A 17,298-nucleotide genomic window follows, 5' to 3' on the forward strand; every position below is an offset into this window, starting at 1 on the left:
ATTTATTCAAAAAATCTCATTTCTAGGGACAACTTCTTTTTTATGATATATATGAATCCACATTTGATGACACAAAACGCCCGAGCAGAAGAGTAGATGCTCTCGATCATTATCAGAAGAGTTTTTTAATACTAAAACTAGCGAAGAAAGAAGTTAAGGCTGAGAAACGGAGAGATGATGGTTGGAAACGGCTGGAGGATCTCAGAGACTGGAAGGCTGTACGGGTTGACCTAGTAATAACTCCACATGAACAATATGCCTTTGCTCTTCTTGGATGGACAGGCTCCCCGGTAAGATATAACGATATATTCCAACATAGAAACATAAAATATTGACTTTTTAAGTACTACCTTCAATGAGAGGTATTGACCTATGTAATGGATGTGTAAGTACCTGTGTGTCACATTATTAGTTTGGTAGCTCAGTCCACAGACATTTCCTCTGGTTGATGATTGGGCATTTCAAGCCACCCTCATTTACTTACATACGATAGTTGTTTGAGTAATTCTATTTCAGTTTGATTTATTTTGATCTTAGTATTTTTGCAATTTACTAGGGCCTTCCTCCTGATTCAGGTCTTGCCCTAGATTATGGCATGTTTACTTCTGATTTGTGTTTTTATGTAATTGTTCCAGACTCTTGGCTTGTGATCTCTGTGGTTCTTCACATCCCACATCCATGGTGTAACTGCCGGTCGGCCACTCTTGACTCACAAATTGCGGGGATTCAACAATAGGTCATAGAGATGGGGAAGAGAAGTTTGATGCTGTAATGGCACTTGAGATGTTAGGGCAAACACTCCATCTGAGGGTCACAACTATTATGTGTTCCTCTTAAACTCCTTCTCTTTTTCTCTCTCCCTGGTAGTTCCTGATGGCTGTAGCCCCATTGCTTTTGTAACACTAGCTGGGCCTATAGACCTTAAGATTTCTTCACAGTATGCTACTATAGCTGGTGGCAGCTACTGATGGATCAGTACTGATGGATGGAGCCGGGTCCCTGCTATGGCATTGGTAAGAATGATTGTTGCCATTCAAAGGGGTTTCCAGAGTAACATCTGCTTGGCAGGAATGGGTCACTGAAAAAAGGGGTTACTTACCTCTATTTTGTCCGAAAGCTGAATTGTAGTGTCCTCGACTCTTGTCAACACAAAATGGAGCACAACCACCTCACTGTCAAACAGTTAGCTCTCCGCTAACACCATGGCACAGGAACAGGTTACCAGAGGGAGGCAAGAACCTTTTTTCCTTAGTAACAACTACAAGAAACATTTTGTGATTAGGGTAAATGCTCATTTTTAAATTCAAGGGTTCATTAAAGAGTAATTTCGGATGATTTTTGGTGTTGTGAACACTCTTTTTCTAAGAAATCCTGCTTATTTGGTAAAGAAACAGACTGCAATGTGCCCCTTAGTTAGTTCTATTTTGCTATGGCAAATCTGTCTCCAGGATTTAAGACAAGTCTCTCTCTCCTCTTCTGTTTATGACACAGCTGTGAGTGTTAACCCTTTCTGCTCTTTCCTTGGCTGTAGTATGCTATGAGCAGTTTTGTCAAAGGTCAAGCTGAAAGTTAAGAGGTTAATCCTCCTTTCTCAGAGCTGTTTAAAGGGATTATCCGAGAGCATAAAAAAAAACCATCGGTGGCTTGGAGGGGTCTGGTTAAAAAAAATAAACATTTACTACCTCCATGGTCCCTCCCGACATCACTCTGGTCCGTGCCCCATGTAAAAAACGGGCAAAGAAGCAGCGCTGTGTTTAGCTTCCGGCTGGCCATGTCCACTCGTTCCGCATTGTACAGCGCTGGGAATAGGGACGGGTGGGCGAGGCCGACCAGAAGCTGAACGCAGGGCGGCTTCCGTGCCCTGTTTGTTTACATGGGGCAGGGACTGGAAAGATGGCAGCACAGGACACCGGGAGGCAGGGCCGCCGATAGGGCAGTACAACTGGTACTGCCCTATGGGGCCCGGACTCTAAGACACTAGGGGGGGGCCCGCAGGGCCGCATCTGCCATGAGGCGAGATGAAAATCTCGCCTCGGGCGGCAGAATGCGGCCCTCTTTAAAAGCGGCATTTTGCAGCTCCAATCTGGGCGATTCGGGCGCCCTGTGTCACTCAGCCAGAAGAGCCGCTGCCAGAAGAGCCGCGTGAATATGGGAGCACCCTGCCGTGAGGTAAGTACAAGTTTTATTATTTTTATTGTCCAATTATTAATTAAATATATATATTAGGGGGCGATTACTACTGTAACGGGGGGGGGGGGGTTTGTATATATTTATATGAGGGGCCAAATTCTTATTACACTGGGGGGGGGGTGTATATATTTATATGGGGGGCCAAATTCTTATTACACTGGGGGGGGGCTGTATATATTTATATGGGGGGCCAAATTCTTATTACACTGGGGGGGGGGCTGTATATATTTATATGGGGGGGCCAGATTCTGTTTATTCTAGGGGGGCTGTATATATTTATATGGGGCCAGATTCTGTTTATTCTAGGGGGGCTGTATATATTTATATGGGGGGCCAGATTCTGTTTATTCTGGGGGGCTGTATATATTTATATGGGGGGCCAGATTCTGTTTATTCTGGGGGGCTGTATATATTTATATGGGGGGCCATACTCTGTTTATTCTGGGGGGCTGTATATATTTATATCGGGGGCCATACTCTGTTTATTCTGGGGGGCTGTATATATTTATATGGGACCAGATTCTGTTTATTCTTGGGGGGGGGGTATATATTTATATGGGGCCAGATTCTGTTTATTCTGGGGGGGCTGTATATATTTATATGGGGCTGGATACTGTTTATACTGGGGGGCCTATAAAAATAAATTATATATATATATATTCATTAGGAGGTGCTATATATTTACTTCAATCAGGGTAGTACTCTATATAAATTCACATGTAACATAATAACTGGGTGGGATATATTATTCATAAGATACAATAGATTACTTTGCATCATGTAAACCAAATATTGGGGGGGGGTCTGTATTAATAAATTAGGGGTGTTGTATATTGATTGGTGCTGTACATGCTATAATTCCAGTAGAATATTTATATATAATGAGGGGATGTGTTCTATGTGGGGTAGCGTGCGGTCACTTGTGTTGTGAGGGTTATTTAGGAGCGCAGTGTTGTTATCCAGGAGACTTTATACTGTAAGTGACTGTGGTATTTTTAGGGACGCCGGGTGGAGATGCTGCACGGAGCTGAAGATATCCAGCTGTGAATTCACCTGTGATACGTCATGGATTGGAGAACCCGGAATAAAGTCCTCCTGATGGAAGAAATTGTCATCTATAAGGTACTAGATGCCACTAATGACTCCCAGATCCTGTAGTCAGTCACACAGTGTCAGGGAGCTGTCTGTAGGGATGTTAATTGTTAGTAAAGTTTTCAGCATTTTCTGAACAGGTAGCGGAGGGGGGGGGGGGGCAGCATTTTAATATTCGCCTCAGGCAGCAAATATGCTAGAATCGGCCCTGGGGGGGGGGGGAGTGCGCAGTGCGCTGCGTACAGTTCTTTCATGCTTACCCTGCCGCCAGCGTCGCGTCGGTCTCTGCGCGCTTCCTCCTGGGCTGGCTGTGTGATCCCGCGAGATCCAGTGCTGGGTCACAGCCTGGTCTCGCGGGATCACACACTGTCTGCAGGAGAAGAAGGCGCGCGCAAGAGAACGAGAAGAAGACCGGAGCAGCCTTTTCCTTTTTGTAAATATATTTTGTGGCTGGGGCCCCGGGGGGGGGGGGTTGTGGATAGGTCTGATGGGGGCAGAAACGGCTGACCTGAGGTCTGATGGATAGGGGCAGAAACGGCTGACCTGAGGTCTGATGGGGGCAGAAATGGCAGACTTGAGGTCTGATGGATAGGGGCAGAAATGGCTGACCTGAGGTCTGATGGATAGGGGCAGAAATGGCTGACCTGAGGTCTGATGGGGCACATTAAGCTGACCTGAGGTCTGATGGGGCACATTAAGCTGACCTGAGGTCTGATGGGGGCACAAGACGCTATTTGAGGTCTGATGGGGGCACGATACGCCGACCTGAGGTCTGATTAGGCCACGAGACGCCGATCCCTGTACTGTGACATCACTGTGTTTATTATCCCTGTACAGTGACATCTCTGTGCTTATTATGTCTGTACTGTGACATCACTGTGCTTATTATGTCTGTACTGTGACATCACTGTGTTATTTTTATAGTGTGGTACATGAGTATTTTGTCTTTATATATATCCCTTGTTTAAAGGGAATCGAGCACCAGGTGCACAGCATAGTACCTGAAGGTATCATGCTATGCACCTGATGACCCTGACTTCAGCACTGTAAGTTCCATCAAAATGGCCTCTATGGTTATCCTTTAATGCTTTTATAAAGAATTATGTTAATTACCAGCTTAGGAGCAGTGGGAGTGCTCCAGTGCACCTAAGGGCTCCTTATGTCACCCAGCGGCCAGTCCTGCGGACTGCGGTGCTCCGAAATCCCGATACCTGTGCCTGCTCAGCAGCCTCTGTGAATCAGTGTGCAGGTGCTGGGACTTTAGGTTTCCTTGGGGCATGCAATGAACGCTCCTTCTTTTCCTTCCCATTGGTTCTGAGGAAATATGAAGTCCTGACCCTTATGCAGTGATTCACAGAGGTTGCTGAGCAGGCACAGGTACCAGGACTTCAGATTACCTCAGGACTGGTGGCAGGGTGACGTAAAGAGCCCTTAGGTGCACTGGAGCACCCCCACTGGTAATTAACACAATTCTTTATTAAAACATTAAAAGATAGTGGCGGCCCTAGCAATTGCACTTTATAATGTTATATTTGTTATATGTTGTCTGTTAAACACTTTTATATGTTTACTGTTCACCATGCTTTAGTTTTTGATGCCATATTTGCACTATAATAAATATACTTGACCAAAAGTATGACTCCTATTGGCAATCTACCAGAAGAGTGTGCCTTGTCGTAGCAACAGGCCTCAAACCCTGTTTGTGAAAGGTCACTGCGGGGGGCAGGAGGCTTGTTCGGTTTTGGGGTGTGTTGGGGCCCAGACACTTTTGCTGTATGGGGCCCCGAATTTCCTGATGGCTGCCCTGCCGGGAGGGACCACGGAGGTAAGTAAATGTTTATTTTTTTTTAACCAGCCCCCTCCTTGCCATCAATGTGTTTTTTTTTTTTATACTCTTAGGCAACCCCTTTAACTATACACAGGGAGATTAGATGTGAGCTCATGCATCCTCCATAGACACATACAGTACAGGCTGGAAAACCATCTCTATTTCCCCCAAACTAAGCAGAAAAACTATTAGCAAAATGTTCCATACGCGCCCCCCCCCCCCCCCCTGCACACAATATAAAAATTATATCAAATGACTGTCACTCCTTTACATGTACAGACGGTCCCCGGGTTAGGTACAAGATAGGTCCTGTAGGTTTGTTCCTAAGTGGACCAATTACCAATTACCAGAGGTCCTTTTGTAACTAGGGGTCGTCTGTAAGTCGGGTGTACTTAAGTAGGGGACCGCCTGTAAACAGACATATTTTAACTTTTTTTTTTTTTTTTAATTATGTAAACTGTAACTTTATTTGTATGTAATCATCCCAAAGTGAAAACATTTCTGGAAAAAAAAAAACCCTTCATTTTTCATTTCTCATCCCTAGCATATTACGCTGTAAAGTGAAGCTGTTAAGGAAATTGTCTTTTACATGAAAAATTGCCTGTGCGGGAGAAATACATCTTCATTTAAGATGTACCTGGCGCAACCCATCTTAGTCTAATGTTATTACACGGAGCTCTATAGAAAGACAATTGTAAGGCGATCAGTATATCCCCCATTCTATTACCATCAAGAAACCCTGATTAAATTGTAAGTTCTTGCAGGAGGAGATGAAATGTGCCTCTAGAGTTCTGTCCTACACAATGTTATTATCATTTACTCCATAAAAATGAAATCCTGCACATGGAAAGATTCGCACACTCCCCCAACCAGATGCAGAACGGCGCAGGCTGTAATAAGCGCCATACACTCCGTAATTAGAGGAGCGCAGACAGGCAGAACTAACATTAGCCGGGAAAAGTGATATTCTATGTGAGCGCTGGACAAAGTGTGGACTGTGTTCTCCCCAATCAATTCCCATAGTTATTTACATCAAAATAAGGATAAGTGCTGTTTGTTTAGGGCGGGGGAGGGGAAGAAAATCAGAGGAATATTCAGTTTAATCAGCGCACGCTTTACTTCTCCCGTCACCTGGGATTTCTATCACATGTATTGTACCTGGGAATTATTGTAATGCATCTCTCCTGAAATTACTGTACCTCATAAATTGAAATATATTATCTATCCAGGGCCATTTTATCACTGATTGTCCCACATACTCCCTGTAGTAGGGCTGTGCATATATATATTATAATAAAGGTGGTTGTACTGTGCAGTGTCCATATACACAGGATAGGAGTAGTAGTACTGTGCAGTGTCCATATATACAGGATAGGAGCAGTAGTACTGTGTGGTGTCCATATATACAGGATAGGAGTAGTAGTACTGTGCAGTGTCCATATATACAGGATTGGAGTAGTAGTACTGTGCAGTGTCCATATATACAGGATAGGAGCAGTAGTACTGTGCGGTGTCCATATATGCAGTATATCCGTAGTAGTACAGTGCTGGGGCCATATACTGTATACAGGATAGGAGTAGTAGTACTATGCATGCCCCTATATACAGGATAGTAGTAGTAGTACTGTGCAGTGCCCCTATATACAGGATAGAGATGGTACTGTGCAGTGCCCCTATATACAGGATAGGAGCAGTAGTACTGTGCAGTGTCCATATATGCAGGATGTCTGTAGTAGTACTGTGCAGTGCCCCTATATACAGGATAGGAGCAGTAGTACTGTGCAGTGTCCATATATGCAGGATGTCTGTAGTAGTACAGTGCTGTGGCCATATACTGTATACAGGATAGGAGTAGTAGTACTCTGCATGCCCCTATACAGAGAATAGGAGCAGTAGTACTGTGTAGTGCCCCTATATACAGGATAGAGATGGTACTGTGCAGTGCCCCTATATACAGGATAGGAGTAGTAGTACTGTGCAGTGCCCCTATATACAGGATAGAGATGGTACTGTGCAGTGCCCCTATATACAGGGCAGGAGTAGTAGTATTGTGCAGTGCCCCTATATACAGGATAGAGATGGTACTGGGCAGTGTCCCTATATACAGGGCAAGAGTAGTAGTACTGTGCAGTGCCACTATATACAGGATAGAGATGGTACTGTGCAGTGTCCCTATATACAGGGCAGGAGTAGTAGTACTGTGCAGTGCCACTATATACAGGATAGAGATGGTACTGTGCAGTGCCCCTATATACAGGATAGGAGCAGTAGTACTGTGCAGTGTCCATATATGCAGGATGTCTGTAGTAGTACAGTGCTGTGGCCATATACTGTATACAGGATAGGAGTAGTAGTACTATGCATGCCCCTATATACAGGATAGTAGTAGTAGTACTGTGCATGCCCCTATACACAGGATAGTAGTAGTACTGTGCAGTGCCCCTATATACAGGATAGAGCTGGTACTGTGCAGTGCCCCTATATACAGGATAGGAGCAGTAGTACTGTGCAGTGCCCATATATATGATAGGAGTAGCAGTACTGTGCTGTGTCCATATGTTCAGGATGGAAGTAGTAGTCCTGTGCAATGTCTATATATGCATAAAAGTAGGAGAAGTACAGTCCTGTGCCCATGTATAAGTATAGGAGTGTACTAATTTGTTGTATGTGCCCATACTATATGTGTTATTGGGACAGAACTGTGCTGTGCCAATTTAAGGAGTATAGGAGTAGTAATACCTATACATAGGGGACAGGACAGGTAGTACTGCGATGTGTCCTTTTATTCAGGATAGAAGGAGTAGTATTGTCCGCAGGAAAAAATATGAGTGGGGAGCAGCACAATGAAAAAAACGATTTAAAATTCGTGATGGGTGCAGGCTTCAAAAGGATCCGACTCCAAATCCCATAGATGCCCTCTGGCGAAATAAACACCAAGTGCTGCTTTCCTGTTTTGAATTTTGAGTAGTATTGTCCCATATAGTATTTTTATGTGCTTATACTGTAGATAGGATATGATGAGTAGTAACTGTGATACGTCCATATACATGGTAAGAGTAGTAATGCTGTTATTTTCAATTAATGTGGATGTTCGCTAGAAGTACCGTATTTTTTGGACTATAAGGCGCACAAAAAAATCCTTTGATTTTCTCAGAAATCAAAGGTGCGCCTTATAGTCCAGTGCGCCTTATATATGAACCGTACTTAGAGATAACAGCTGCCTTGAACTGTGCACAGGTCTGCCACTTGCTGGTCATTCATCCTTATAATCAGGTGCGCCTTATATATGAACCTAGACGTTTTGGCAGGCATTTATTGATGGTGCGCCTTAAAATCCGGTGCACCTTGTAGTCCGAAAAATACTGTAGACATTACCCTCTGGACTGACAGGAGGCCCATGCGGCCATACACCACTGTGCAGCTGCACCTTTTGCCTTACACTTGCCCAGACAAATGACAGGTCATCATACCTGGGGGATTTCTTATAATTAGTCATTGAGGTCCAACTGCTTCCAGTTTCCCCTCTAATATTGTCATAGAAAGGTCTTCAGGGGGATTTCCCACTACTGACCTTTATCCGCAGGCTCTGACCTCTATGACCTTCAGTGTTTGTGAGGTCTACAAGTGTCCCATGATATAGAACAAGGTGCATCCTCAACCACCACTATATGGGATTGTGGTTTCAGTAAATGGAAAGACGATCCTACATGGGTACAGATGGAAAATGTGGATGTCTTTGGGAATCAAAAATTAATTTGTAAAAGTCCTTTAAATGATGATCTTGCATTGCCTTAAATTGCTATAGAAAGAACATATGATCCCCATGCCCTATACTCATCACCATCATCACAAACTTCATTATTACTTTCATCAAGAAAGTTTCATTTTCCCTTAGCAAACATTAATTCATTGTCTTGGAGATATTCCTTTCCTTCGTGACACATCATCCATCATTACCATCTTTCTCGTGCTCCCCGGACTGCCTACAGGAATCTGCAATCCTCTGCCTCCCATATCAAGAGGGTCTAATATTCCGCTAATTAATTTCATTTTAAATGGGATTTTCACCTTGGTATATGACTTCAATAAATTATTTTTCATAAATTTTCTAATTTTATGAAAAATAAAGAGAGGGAAATATAACAGATCCTTGTATCATTGCTTCCTTGATCAGTAGTTAGAGTTTGTTGTCCGTGTTGGACTCGGAATCCTTGGTCCGACCAGATAAAGTTATTCACCATCCCCTAGGAAACAGACAAGGTAGGTTACCTCCTGTTGTATCTCTGGGATCCAGTATTGGATTCAAACCTGGGTCCACCTTAGGTTCTTATGATTCTCTTTTGGGTCGGTTTGACATTGTGGTGATGGAGACATTTTTATATTGTTGTATTTTCAATTTTGGTCTTTATTACATTCCTGGAGATTCATTCATGGATGACACCAACATCTTCTTTGGTCCTGTGTTATAGGATACAAAACAAGGGGGAAAAAGTAAGGAAAAAAACACAATTTTTTTTCAAAACCCAGTTTTTGAAATAAAACTGAAGTTATTTTTAAGGGTCAAGTCCACTTTTTAAAATTTGTTTTAATTCTTTAATCCCTTGATTCGAAGAACTTTTTTTAGTTGTTCCGTGGACAAATATGTATGAGGGCTGGTTCTCCATGGGGCATAGTGTACTTCCTAATATTCATTGATATGTACCATGCCGGAAAAAAAAACAGTTGCATCTTTGGTTTAGGTTTTTACGGTTTTTGCTATATGGTGCACATGATGCATCAACTTTATTCTTTGCAAAGTTCAATCATGAAGATTCCAATTTTGTAGTTTGAGTTTGATACCTTAAAGAAAAAAATAATTAGAATCTTAATATTGTGTCAGGGCTAGAGATGAGCGAGCACTAAAATGCTCGAGTGCTCGTTACTCGAGTCAAACTTTTCCTGATGCTCGAGTGCTCGTATCGAATAACGAACCCCATTGAAGTCAATGGGAGACTCGAGCATTTTTCACTGAAAGAACACATTGAAAAATCACTGAAGAAGAACACATTGCAGATGTTTGCAGATGTTTTCACTGAAAGAACACATTGAAAGAACACATTGCAGATGTTTCCGTACATCTGCTAACTTATTGGAAGACACGCAGGCAGAAAGATGTTCTTCACAATAGTATGTGAAGAACAATATGTGTGAAGAACACATTGCAGATGTTTCCATACATTTGCAATGTGTTCTTCACACATAATGTTCTTCACATACGATTGAGAAGAACACCGTTCGGCATGCGTGTCTTCAGATAAGTTAGCAGATGTACGGAAACATCTGCACTGTGTTCTTCACTGTGTTCTTCACTTAAATGATCCTGTTTTCATTGTATTCTTCACTGTTCTTCACTGTGTTTTCTTAAGTAAATGCTCGATCTCGAGCAGGGGAAATACTCGAACGAGCATCAAGCTGTGTTGCAGCACTTTGGCACACAGGCAGAGTTTGATACAGATTGTACTATGACAGTCATAGGAGGCTCGGAGAGGTTACCGGGATGATAACTTAATCCAATATGGCAGCACACATGCTGTTTTAGTGCCAGGATTAGGTACCATTGTGGCACTTTAATGGTTAACCCTTGAAATTTATGCCATCTGTGTAAAGCAGGCACCCACCGTTTATAGAGAGGGCTCAGCCTTTGATTATTTTTATAAGATCAAAATGATCAAAAGTAAATCTGCCTGACCCTTCTTTCCCAGGGTCAGTGTCAGGACACAGGCATATACTGTAGCACATGTAGATGATTTGGGTCTACTATCACAGGGAGATAAAATAGAAATTCTACCAATGATTCGGTCCGATCATTCTCCTGTAACACTGTCACTTTTGTCTTGGGGAGCCAATAGAATTGTGCAAATTGGGAAAATGAACATCAGGTTATTAAACTATACAAGAGACCTGGAGGAACATATTAAGAAATGTTTCCAAGCTAGAATCCAAACCAACAATTTTCAATAATGTGTTGTGCCCTTAAGGCACAAATGGTTTTTTTTAACCCCTTTCTTGCGTTTCCAGTTTTTGCTCCCCTTTTTTAAAAATCCATAACTTTTTTATTTTTCAGTGTATGGAGACTTGTTTTTCTGTTTAATACATTGTACTTATTGTTGGCAGTATTTCATATTCCATGCCATGTACTGGGAAGCAGGAAAAAAAATTCTAAGTGCAGTGAACTTGATAAAAAAAAGTTTTTGCACCAGTTTCCTGTGGACTCTATTTTATGTTTTTTTTCTGTCCGCTTCAAATGATTCCTCCCCTTTTATTTTTTGGGTCAGTGCAATTAAGGGGATTCCAAATTAATAAAAGATTTATGTAATATGTTTTAAAAAAAAAAAAAAAATTAAACCCTTTTATACAAAATAAATTATTGATGTTGCCATATTCTGACACTAATCACTTTTCCCTACTTTGGTGTATGGATTTCTGTAAGGTGTCATCTTTTTGCAAGACATGATGATGTTCACATTGAAGCTATTTGTGGGACTTAATGACCTTTTGATCACTTTTAATTAAAATTTTTATGAGTTGCAAAATGACAAAAAAGTGGCGTTTCTGATATTTGGGCGCCATTTTCTCTTATGGGGTTCAGTGGTGGGAAAAACTATTTTTTTTTTAAATTTATATATCAGGACTCTTGAGTCCCGGCAATATGTAACACAAAAATACACAACAAACATTATAAACATCAGTTCTTGGGAAAGTGGGTGATTTTAGCTTTTAGTGTTTCATTTTATGTCAAAACCTTTTTTTTTTTTTACCATTTTTTATTTTAGAACACCTAGGGTAACTAACTCCAGGGGAGGCAATTGTTCCTACCATATACTGGAATACAGCTGGAGTTTTGTAAAGACTTCAGGCTGTCTTGGTGATGGATCGTCGCTCTCTGATGATGTCAGTTGGAGCAACAATCAACAGCCAAGATGGTGGCACCCATGCACCGCTGGAAGCTTTGCCACCGGCATGTAAAGGGTTAACACCTGTGAACGGTGACCGCACCAATCGTGGGTGTTAACACTGGGTAATATACAGCAAACACCCAGTCCATATAAAGAGGGCTTGGCCTCCATAAATCCCTTGCCGCACGCCTACCTACTATTACTTTGGTTTGGGGCAGGGGGTAAAGACCTAGGATGTAGACAAAGGAGGAAAGAAAATGGACTCCAAAAAGTATTAGTTGAATAAATAGCCTTGTTTAGAAAAAGAAACACAAAATAGAAATATCCTCCAAAATCTAAATAAGCACCGTAAGCATTTATTCTTCGACCTGGGGAAACAAATTGCAGATGTCATCTACTTGGTCAGAAGGCAGAAAAAATAATCATGAAAAAACTTCCAATAATAGATGGAATCATAGGTAAGACAGGTGAAATGATCGGCACATAATTATTCATTTATTTGGAGAATTTTATTCAAATCTATGTAACTTTGAAAAACCAAATCTAAATAAAATGGATGATTATTTGGAACCACTACACCTACTGCAGATCAAACAAGAGAAGGCTCCATACAGAATCTCAACATGTAATGTCAATTCAATAACTACAGAGGAGCTTAAAAAGGCCAAAACATCAGGCCCAGAGGGTTCTTACATGACTACTATTAGGAATTAGAGGAGATCTTGATAAATCCCCCCCCTCAACCCTTTTTATCAGTTTCATTTCAGCACCATGTGCACCCAGGATAAAGCTATAGAATTATTATTTGTGTCAATATGATCACGTGGATTCTAAATAAACATAGGTTTTGTTATCTCTTGCATCCTCATTGCTCCCATTTTTGGGACTGTATGACCTTTGATCACTTTTAATTCTACATATTATGTGTTGGTACATATAAATTTATTTAATTCTTATAAAAGTTCTAGGGAAAAGGGGATGATTTAAAATTTTAGTGTTTTTTTTATTTCAATTACTTTTTTTTTTCTATTACTGTGTATGCAGACCCCCAGGGATACTTTAACCCTAGGGAGTCTGATTGTTGCTACCATATGCTTCAATACAGCTCAATAGAAAGATATAGACCTGGAAATCCTACCATCATTTAACCCAAATACAAATGTATCAAATTGGAATGCAAAAACTATTAAAAGACTTAAAGGGGTTTTCCCACAAAGGAATGTAAGGCCCTATCCCAGGGCCCCGTTGGACCCCTTGTCGCCCCGTCAGACTAATGGAGCAGAAATGACGGAAATTGACAGAAATTGCCAAGCGCCGCGCTCACCGATCTCAGTCAGCTCCATAGAGATTAATGGAACAGAACGGTCATGCGGTCATCCGACGGATCCCTCGCTTTTGCGTTCTGTGGGGGTCTCAGCACCAGGACCCGCACTGATCAGTAAGTTAGGCCCTATCACATGGATAGGGCCTAACTTTCCTTTATGGGAAAACCCCTCTAAAAGACCTTAAAACAAGTGCCAATCCCATACAATTCAAATTACTAAACAGGAATTTTGATCTACTATTGCGAGCCTGGTTTAAAAACTTCAAAATTGAAAACATAAATAAATGGTCGGAGAAATTTAGAAAGATGGGCGGATTGGCGACTTTTATCAAACATATGAAAACAACTTTGTGTTTGTTTTGTCCTATTTTTGTCTGTGTTTTCACGATGGTGCAGGAACGTCGACCAGTTGTACTGTCTAGGGTGCAATAGGCAAGTAGGTAGGGACAGCTGGCTGGGTCTATACTGTGCAGTATTGTCCTTTTTATTTTTATGGAAATTAGCTTCTAAGAGCACTGGTTGTGGGGCCATTCTTGCAGAGGCACCTGTTTTCTTATGTACATGTGGATGTATGTATATTGGAGGGTTGTTGGAAAGCAATAGACTGCATAGAAAGCAAAAACCGGGTGTATCTGCAGTCATGGCTACTCACTTGATGCCCAAGCAGCTCATTTGCATAAATATAAAAACTGAATTTTATCTCAAATGACAAGTTTCTGGGAACCAAGAAAGGTATGTCCACAGAGCTGCCCGACACATTGATGGTTTTACTTGTAGGGGGATTTTGGAGGCGGTAGACCCCCTTTATTCCGAGTTTATATTCCTACCTATAGTCCAAACTGCTGTCCTAATACCCAGCAGGAAAGCAGAAATTGTATATTGAGAGACATGTCGCTGGCAGGAGTTCATCATATTATCAGATTTGATAAGCCTGACAACAGGTGTAAGCGGAATGAAATGTATTCTTTGTTTTTTTTCTTAACAGCAGTTTGAGCGAGATTTACGGAGATACGCCACCCAGGAGAAGAAGATGATGCTGGATAACCACGCGCTGTTTGATAAAACCAAGGTACCGAGAAGTAAATATGTTTTCACTTGGTTCACATTTTATTGTATAAAATGGAATGAAGCGCTCAGCTGGTATAAGTGTCAAATGTTATGAGTGGGAACCCTTTAATGTCTTAAAGGGAACCGCTCATCAGATTTTTACCCCACTTAACTACTACCCCCCCCCCCCCATATGTCTTATGTGAAATCTCTGTTTACCTACAAAAAAATCTTTGCAAAAGTCAGGCAAATATGACTCATCTCATTTTCACATAAGATGAGTCATGTTTAGAGGTTACAAAAGTAGTGCCAATTCAGTGCCTATCTTTGGTTCTATAGCACCTACAAGCATGATCTTTATGCCATATCAAAGATAAGAATCTCATCTTTCAGATGAGCTACAACACTGAATATACAGAAAGTTACAATATAGGTGGGAACTGGATCTTTATCTGCAGCCTGAATTGCTAACTTTGTCTTTAGTTGCCTGTAGCTCTAGTTCTATAGCGCATAAAAACATAAGGCTGATGTGACCTGAAAGATTAGATCCTAACGGTCCCCTGCAACAACTAAACTTGACTCATCTCATTTGAATATGGGATGAGAAGAGTCATATTTGCCTGACTTTGGGGGGGGGGAACAGTCACATAAAAGTTTGCTGAAAATGTGGATACAATGAGAAAATGGAGAGATTTCCTATTATATGCTTTTTATTAGAATACATTTTACACCCAGGTCCCTATGAGAACATTTCCTTTAGCTGCAGTTTTTGGTTAAAATAAAGGCCAGGCCAGTAATTGGGTGAGACACTGGGCCACCAATGCCAGAATAGATGGTTCAGGTAAGTTTGTTAGCTATTTTAACTGCTTTAATGCAGCTTTGTTCTGCAAAGACGTTGCTTTAATTATCCTGGAAATTGGTACATAACCCCTTTAGTCCCCTAAAACACAGATTTGTTCTGAAAAAGCTCCTATGTTTCATAAATTTTGTTGAATGTGAAAATATGTAAAAGATGTAATAACAGAAGCCTAATGGACATGGTGCAAACGGACACTAGAGGAAACCTTTAAAAGTCAATTTAAATAAATGGACATTTTTTATATCTGTTAAAAAAGATTTGAATTACATTCAGTGCCTGAAGATGCCTGTATTTTACACTGAATATATAAATCAATACACTCAATACAAGCAGGGACAGTTTTTGGGTAGGGCTCCTGGGACATGTGCCCCAGGGCCCCCACCAACCCATGGTGGATTGTAGCGTGGGCGGTTCATCACCTCCTATATGTGTAGGGATTGAATCTGGGCGGTAGCTTCAGGCTACCTATCACATCCTGGTTTCAATGGCAGAGTTAGGGAACAGTACTCTGCCTGCTTTGCCATAGACCAAGGAGCGCACAGGACTTTAGTGTCCTGGCACAGGTGGTGCAGTGACATCCTACATTGTGCTGACTTCTGACTGCTAGGAGGACAAAAGGCAAGTAAAGTTGTTTTATTATGTTGTATTACTGGGGGGGCTGTATATATATGTATAACTGGGGGGTTGTATATAGTTATTGCTGGCAACATTTTAAAAAATTGTAGGGAGGGCGCCCACCAGTTTGCACCCAGGCGCCTCAAAGTATTTCCTTTAGATTTCTCATCTCTTTCATCTCTAGCCAATCTATTCTTGGCTCAGGATTACAAATATTTTTCAAAAACTGCCGAAACGTGAATGTGCAGTTCCAACCTCAGGTCTTAGTACTGTACAGACACACACGTAGTAGTCGACACACACATAGTCGTTCAGCTCTCTATACAGCGTCATACACCATCTATTTGCCACCATATATCTCTGCAACATGGCGCAAATGTACAAACTCAAAAATTTTGGGGACTCTGCAATTGGGAAGGGGAAAGCCCTGTAAGTTTACTAGAGGGAAGTATTTTGGAGACGCTGCACTTTGTTTTTTGCATCTTGATAACTTTCTGCATAATTGACAAACTCGGCACTGCTACATTTGTAGATAAACGATCCATTACCAGACTCTTTATTGGTGTAGCAAAGACTAATTGGTTTATCTATAGACTCTTTTTGTGATTTAAGAAGATAATTACGGCGGCTAATGAGGAACAAGCGATAGACAAGCCGCACTAAAAGCATTTAGCAGCTTATAATGGATTTGATCCCTGCCCTTTTTTTTATTGTGATGACATACAGAGTTTTTGATTCATAAATTATTATAATATGCCAAGAAGCAGGATGGCGCTCACGACGAGCATGACTAATAGATCTGCTGGTATAAGACGGGGATATTTACAACTTTCAGAAATCCAAAGACCATAAAATATTGTCTATGCGGCGTCTGTATTGTACTTCGTTGCTGTTTGGGGTCTTGGGCTGCAGTGAGGACTCTCCTTTGACCTGTCCTAGTGTCCTTGAGGACATCATCATTGCTCATGTGACATCTGGGCCAATCCCTGTGCTCAAACACGACTGCAGAGGCCCAGGATTGGCCCAGATTTTGTGTGTGCAATGAACACGGCACCGTCTCCGACAACAGAAGACGCCCTGGGAACTGGGCAGTCACCAATGGAGCCAGGGATACACTTCATAACTGAATTTGTGAAGCTATTCACCGGATGGGGGATAACTTGGGTTTGACTATTGATGCAATACAACTTTATTGATCCCCTGGGGAAAAATTCTTTTGTACAGTTCCATAAATACACTTAGTGAGGCGCGGTCTTACATCTTACTAGTTCCTTGGTTGCATACAGATGGTTACAGGACCTTGCGATACAGCACAATGCAGGTTATAGTTGGGCACAAGACCTGTAGTCCTTGTCCTTCAATGGAGCAGCACGTCGAGTATATGCACATTCACGGTCTATAGGACTAG

At 41.6% G+C, this 17,298-nt stretch overlaps 1 protein-coding gene across 2 annotated transcripts in view; it reads left to right on the forward strand.

Moving 5' to 3' along the window:
- The window catches only part of DNTT (DNA nucleotidylexotransferase), a 221,801-nt gene that overhangs the window by 151,248 nt on the left and 53,255 nt on the right, over nt 1–17,298 (forward strand). For both annotated transcript variants that reach the window (XM_072130021.1, XM_072130020.1), the window contains 2 exons: nt 27–290; nt 14,355–14,438. In XM_072130021.1, coding sequence (XP_071986122.1) covers nt 27–290; nt 14,355–14,438 — 348 coding nt within the window. The remainder of the gene's footprint in view (nt 1–26; nt 291–14,354; nt 14,439–17,298) is intronic.

The sequence above is a fragment of the Engystomops pustulosus genome, chromosome 11 (genome assembly GCF_040894005.1).
Source record: "Engystomops pustulosus chromosome 11, aEngPut4.maternal, whole genome shotgun sequence".
Classification (NCBI taxonomy): domain Eukaryota; kingdom Metazoa; phylum Chordata; class Amphibia; order Anura; family Leptodactylidae; genus Engystomops; species Engystomops pustulosus.